At 58.2% G+C, this 6000-nt stretch overlaps 2 protein-coding genes across 8 annotated transcripts in view; one reads left to right on the top strand and one right to left on the bottom strand.

Moving 5' to 3' along the window:
• Positions 1 to 1210: 1210 nt before the first annotated feature.
• On the bottom strand, positions 1211 to 4641 carry LOC132533520 (uncharacterized). Of its 7 annotated transcripts, none has more exons than XR_009545407.1 (3): positions 3859 to 4190; positions 2573 to 2655; positions 1211 to 2317 (listed from the first exon to the last, which is right to left on the bottom strand). XR_009545407.1 is itself a non-coding variant. In XM_060175688.1 (3 exons), exons 1-3 carry the CDS (start codon positions 4615 to 4617, stop codon positions 2263 to 2265), a joined length of 555 nt encoding a protein of 184 aa, XP_060031671.1. In that variant the 5' UTR covers positions 4618 to 4641; the 3' UTR covers positions 1211 to 2262. The 7 variants fall into 7 exon arrangements, 4 of the variants coding, with proteins under 4 accessions (XP_060031671.1, XP_060031670.1, XP_060031667.1 ...); XR_009545408.1 differs by having other exon boundaries at positions 1211 to 1909; XR_009545409.1 differs by having other exon boundaries at positions 1211 to 1834.
• A 711-nt stretch (positions 4642 to 5352) lies between these two features.
• The window catches only part of GLCE (glucuronic acid epimerase), a 32001-nt gene continuing 31353 nt past the window's right edge, over positions 5353 to 6000 (top strand). Inside the window, exon 1 of the mRNA XM_060175654.1 lies at positions 5353 to 5484. The gene's annotated coding sequence lies outside the window, so the exon portion shown is untranslated. The remainder of the gene's footprint in view (positions 5485 to 6000) is intronic.

Below are 6000 nucleotides of genomic sequence, written 5' to 3'. Positions count from 1 at the left end.
ATTGATAGGTTGATCCATACTCCCAGACTTTTATTTCTTATTGAATAAAGACAAAGAGAAACTGAGAGGAAAAGGGATAATAGAGAGGAAGAGAGAGAGACACCTGCAGGCCTGCCTCATCACTCTCAAAGCTTTCCCCTTGCAGGTGGGGATCAGGCGCTTGAACCTCTGTCTTTGTGAACTGTATTGTGAACACTTAACCAGGTGTGCTGTCACCAGGCTCTTTATTTTATTTTATTTTAATTTATTTTAAAAAGGAGACATTAACAAAACCATAGGACAAAGGGGTACAACTCCACACAATTCCCACCACCAGAACTCCGTATCCCACCCCTTCCCCTGACAGCTTTCCCATTCTCTATCCCTCTGGGAGTATGGACCCAGGGTCACTGTGGGATGCAGAAGGTGGAAGATCTGGCTTCTGTAATTGCTTCCCCGCTGAACATGGTATTTCATTTTATTTTAATGAGAGAGATAAAGAGACTAGATCCCTGCTCAGCACTGGTTGATGGTGGTGCTGGGGATTGAACCTGGGACCTTTGGTGCCTCAGGCATGAAAGTTTTTTTACATAGCCATTATGCTGTCTCCCCAGTCCCCTCCCCTCTTGTGAGTCTCTATCACATATAAAAGAACTAAAACAAATCTTCTGAAAAATATAGAAGGGTTCAAGAGGGGAGAACGGCGACCTCGGAGCTGTCCCTCTGTGCCTCCCCCCACCCCCCACCAACTCCTCACAGCCTGGCCCAGATCCAACCAGCAGCCTGTTTTCACAAATAAAGTTTTGGGGAGTCAGGCGGTGTCACACTTGATTAAATGCACAGGTTACCATGTGCAAAGACCTGGGTTCAAGGCCCTGGTCCCCACCTGCAGGGGGGGGGGGAAGCTTGGCAAGTGGTGGGGCAGGACTGCAGTTGTCTCTCCCTCTCTCTGTCTTCTCCTCCCCTTCCATTTTCTCTCCGTCTCTATCCAACAATAAATTCGTAAAAAATACTTTAACAAAGAGTCCTTGAATAAAAATGGAATTTCCTTAGGATCCAGCAATCCCACTCTTGGGCATTTATCCAGTGGACACTCAAGCACTAATTCCAAGGGACATATGCACCCTGTGTTCATAGCTACATTATTCACAGCAGCCAACGAGTGGAAACAGCCTTAATGCCTGTTATGCCCAGAAGTTCGAGTCCCGATCTCACGCAAAGAAGTCCAGAATCACATACAATAGCAAGGGCCTTTACTATCAAGCTTAAGCTTGGGCCGCCGACACCCTTCCAAGCAAAGGGAGTCTGCGACCTCGATCACGTCTCGTCCCACCTTTATATGGTTATCACAGGGGGGGCACAGGTGGAAACATCCGTATGAAACAAGAACAATTGGCCTTGGGCCAACAGCTGCTCTCAATATTTGGGGCCCCTCCAACCCCACAATGACCACCAACAGATGACTAGCTAAAGAAGCTATGGGGTATCTATATTCCATGGAATACTACTCTGCAATCAAAAAGGTGATTTTATGTCCTTTGGGACAAAATGGACGGAACTGGAGGTGATGATGCTTAGCAAAATAGAGATGAACGGTAACTAACTACCAGATGGTCTCACTCAGATGTGGAATCCAGATCTGATGTACATGAACTTGCCAAAAAAAAAAAAAATCAGACAAAACAGAAGCCAGTAAAGTGTTTGTAAGACTTGTGAGAGTTGTGGTGGTTCTCTGAGGTGGGGGGACACAGTTCTCAAGTGCAGAGTGCAGGACTTGCAAACAGGAAGTTCCGAGTTCAGTCCCTGGCGCCAGATGTGCCAGAGCGCCGCTCTGCTTCTGTTCCTCTCGTCAGATCTGTAAATGATTTTCAAATAATTGTGCAGCCAGGTCTCGTGCAGAGTTCTCTCTCGTGAAGTAAGCAAGCGCATCCTGAAAACGTCAAGCGCCTTAGTGATGAACACAAAGGCTGTTTCTGAGTGTCAGGTGAGCCGCTGACACTCTCAGCCCCCCGCTCCTCTCTCCTCCTTCTGCCTCACCTCCCCGAAGCATAAGCAGCTTCCCTTGGTTCAAACCTATCAGAGAAATGTCACAGACCATTTTTAAATTGTCAAACAGCTGTGTGCTTTAGTTCAGAGTCCTTAAGCCCTTTCACTTTCTCTGAAGTTGTAGCACAGAACCTTGGAAGCTTCCAGAACGCCATGCCCTTTCTCGTCCAGGCTGAGCTGATGGAAGTCAGGGCTGCAGCTGAGCTGGCTGGGGGGCCCACAGGGCACCTTCTGGGGTCACTGGGCGCCATCCAGACTCTCTCTGCCAGGCGTCCAGCAGTAAGCAGAGATGCTAAGTCGTGACGGATTTGAATCAGACGGACTTGAATAGGCTTGGGAGCCAGGATCTAAGGTCCATCTCCCCCTACCCAGCCCTGAGCACCTCACCTCCCACTGGCTAAGCAAAAGCGGTCCACGGTGCTGGCGACTAGACCCCAGTGTCTCTCTATAGGTGGAGGGTGGGGCCTTGAACCCAGGTCCTTGTGGATGTAATGTGTGCGCTCATGCGCGTGCCACCTCCTCCCCCCAATCTTTTAACTTGACTCACTTTCTTTTGTTTCTAGAAGGTTGTGGATCACTTCTAGAATCTCCCCTGCACCTGTGTTCCATGAACGCCTTTGAATCTCGAAGCTGTAACACCGACACAAGACAACAGCTGTGTCCCCGTGGAGGTCCCCCTTGTGCCCTTCCTGCCCTCCTGGGCCCCAGAGTCCCAGGGTCCAGCTCCTGCTACTGTGTGGGCTGGGACCCAGAGCAGAGCGAGGGGGCAGCAACTAGCTCTGCACCCCGGCCCCTGGCATAAGGGAAGAGGGACAGCAGTGTTCCGGGAGTCACCCGGGGCCGTCCAGCCCCCGCACCGCTCTCTGGGCCTCTGTGCGTGGCCGTGCTCCCTTGTGACAGGAAGACTGAGAAGGGTCCTCCCAAGCAGAGGGTTCTTTCCATCTCTGAGACGATCAGATGCCAAGGACTCCGGCTTTGTAAATTTGGAAGCAGTTTTTTGTTTGAGTCACTCATGGGCACTCAGTGTGAGGCTTTTATTTTTTTTGGAGGCAGGAAGATAAGGAGGCAGCTCTTTCTAGCACCCTTTGCAAGGCAGGAACGGAGGTCAAAGAAAGTCAGAAGGGGAGCTTTAAGATCAGAAGGAAGTCAGGCGACTGTCAAAGGAGAGTTTGATCTGCTGTGGAGAGAGAGAGAGAGAAAGAGAGAGAGAGAAAGAGAGACAGACAGACAGACCAGGGCCCAGGGAAGGCAGCCCCGTCTCCATGGCCCCTCAGGAAAGGTGTTTTTTTATGTTTGTTTGTTTGTTTTGTTTTGTTTTTGTGACCAGCGCAGCAGGCTGTGTGGGCGCAGACATTTCAGTGAGGGGAAGACAGGAGGCCAGAAAGTAGAGACAGCAGACATACCACACTTTCAAGTTTCTCTGGACTTGTGGTTGTGGGTAGAATTGGGGGTGTGTGTGTCCAAGGTGGTTTGTTCTCTTGGGAGGAGGAGGGAGGCTGTGTTAGTGGAGGAGAGAGCTTGTTTGGAAGGGAAACTGAACAAAGAAATGGGGGCGGGTGGGGGGAGATGGACGGCTGAACAAGGGACTCAGGGACTGGCTGTCTGGCTGTGCTGCAAAGCACGGGGGTGGGGTGGGGGTAGGCGGCTGGCGGCGCACCTGGCTGAGCGCACATGTTATACAGGAACAAAGACCCGAGTTCGAGTCCCTGTTCCCCACCTTCAGGGGAGACACTTCACGAGTGGTGAAGCAGGTCTGCAGGTGTCTCCCTGCCTCCATCTCTATCTCCCCCTTCCCTCTCAATTTCTGACAGTCTCTACCAATAAATAAAGCACCACTGTAACATGATTCCAAATGGCCCTCAGAGGGTGTCCTCGCCCAGGATCTCATCTCCCAAGGACAAAGGACAGAGATGCAGCCCCTCCAGTCATCTCTGATTGTCTCTGTGCAGCGACAGGGCGAACTGCAGGGGTGGGGCAAGTTCCTCCTGGCAGTTCTGGAGTCAGCTGTCTGAGCAGAGAGCATTGCTCCAGAACTTTCCGGATGTGACGCCCATGGCTGCTGTGTGTGTTTGCTTTTCCATAAAACAAACAAATAAACAAACACGGGTGGAGGGGCTAGACTCGAGGAGGAAGGGTGCAAAGGGGTGTGTGTGGGGGGCTACAGGACAGACTCACCAGGTCGCTAATTTCAGGACGGAGAGAGCAGAGTCTGCAGCGTCCACACATCCAGCAGCCACTCGTTCCTTCTGATGAACGCACTGGCCTGTGCATGTCTCCACCGCGCCCGACAGGGGCAGGATCGGGACGCTGGCAAGTCCCCATTCCTGCCTGCGCTCTCAGCGCTTTACTGGCAGACCTGCTTAGGCCGCAGCTCATCAGTGTGCCTGGAGGTCTCGCTCTCGCTCTTCTTGCAGGCCTCCGGGAAGTCAGCAGAGCCCCTGACAGGCGCGGGCTTGGCTTGGAGAACCCGGGCACCCAGGCCAGGGTGGCCCGCTGGAGGTGCAGAGGGGCTCCGCAAAGGGAAGGTGCGTAGGCGCGGCGCAGGCCAGGTGCGGGAGGACCCGCGCCCAGCCAGCCGGCCAGGTCTCCCATCGCGCCCCCATCACCCGCCCCCTCCCCGCCCACCTGCCCCTCTCCCCGCCCACCTGCCCCCATCACCAGCCCACCTGCCCCCTCCCCGCCCACCTGCCCCCATCACTCGCCCACCTGCCCCCTCCCCGCCCACCTGCCCCCATCACTCGCCCACCCGCCCCCTCCCCGTCCACCCGCCCCCTCCCCGCCCACCTGCCCCCATCACTCTCCCACCTGCCCCCTCCCCGCCCACCTGCCCCCCTCCCCCCCACCTGCCCCCATCACTAGCCCACCCGCCCCCATCACTCTCCCACCCGTCCCCCTCCCCGCCCACCTGCCCCCCCCTCCCCGCCCACCTGCCCCTCTCCCCGCCCACCTGCCTCTCTCCCCGCCCACGTGCCCCCATCACTCGCCCACCTGCCCCCCTCCCCGCCCACCTGCCCCCATCACTCGCCCACCTGCCCCCCTCCCCGTCCACCTGCCCCCATCACTCGCCCACCTGCCCCCCATCACTCGCCCACCTGCCCCCCTCCCCGCCCACCTGCCCCCATCACTCGCCCGCCCGAGTTCAGGGATGAGGGGCGGGGCGGAGGGCCGCTGGGCGGGGCGCGCCACCCGTGCCCGCTTCTCATTGGCCCTCCTGGGCTCCGGGGCCCGCCTCCCGCGCCGCCGCCGCTCATAGGTTGCGGGCGCCGTCACTCACGCGGCCCCGCCCCCGCCGCGGCCGGGATCTCGCGGGAAGAGCGTCGCGCCGGCGGGGTCTCCGGGAGGGAAGGCGGGCGGCGCGCGGGCGGCTTCCTCTCGGGCTCGTCCGGGGCTCGTCCGGGGCTCGCGGCCGCCACGCCGACGCCGCTCTGCGCCCTGTGTCCCGCGCGCTCCGCCGCCCAGGTGAGAGGCCGGAGCCGGCGGGCAGGGGTGCGGGGCCCGGGCGTCTTCCGGCCGCCCCGCGGCACCGAGTCCAGGGCGGCCGGGCTTGGGGGCGCCGCTCCGGGCGAGCCGAGGGTGGGGTGGGGCCGGGGTGTCGGGCTCGGGGTGTCGGGCTCGGGGCCTCCCCGCTGTGGGCGCGACGGGGTCACGCGGGGCGGGGCGGGGCGGGCCGGGGCGCTGGGCCCCTCCCGAGTTGCACGACCGACCCTGCGCCGGGGCTGCGCCCTAGTGGCCATGCACCCCGGTGGGCACCGCCGCCTCGCTGCGCGTTGCACTCTGGATAAGTGTGCACCCTAGTGGGCACTGCGTCCTGTGTGGGCATGCACCCTTGGTGGACATTGCACCCCCGGCGGGCATGCAGTCTGGATGGGCATTGCAGTCTGGGTGGACGTTGCACCCTTGGTGGGCATTGCATCTTTGGTGAGCATGCACCCTTGGTGGGCATTGCAATATGGGTGGACATTGCACCCTTGGTGG

Source organism: Erinaceus europaeus, chromosome 16 (genome assembly GCF_950295315.1).
Source record: "Erinaceus europaeus chromosome 16, mEriEur2.1, whole genome shotgun sequence".
NCBI classification, from domain to species: Eukaryota; Metazoa; Chordata; class Mammalia; order Eulipotyphla; family Erinaceidae; genus Erinaceus; species Erinaceus europaeus.
The sequence above is the reverse complement of the archived record's forward strand: the minus strand, read 5'-3'. Positions and strand labels throughout refer to the sequence as shown.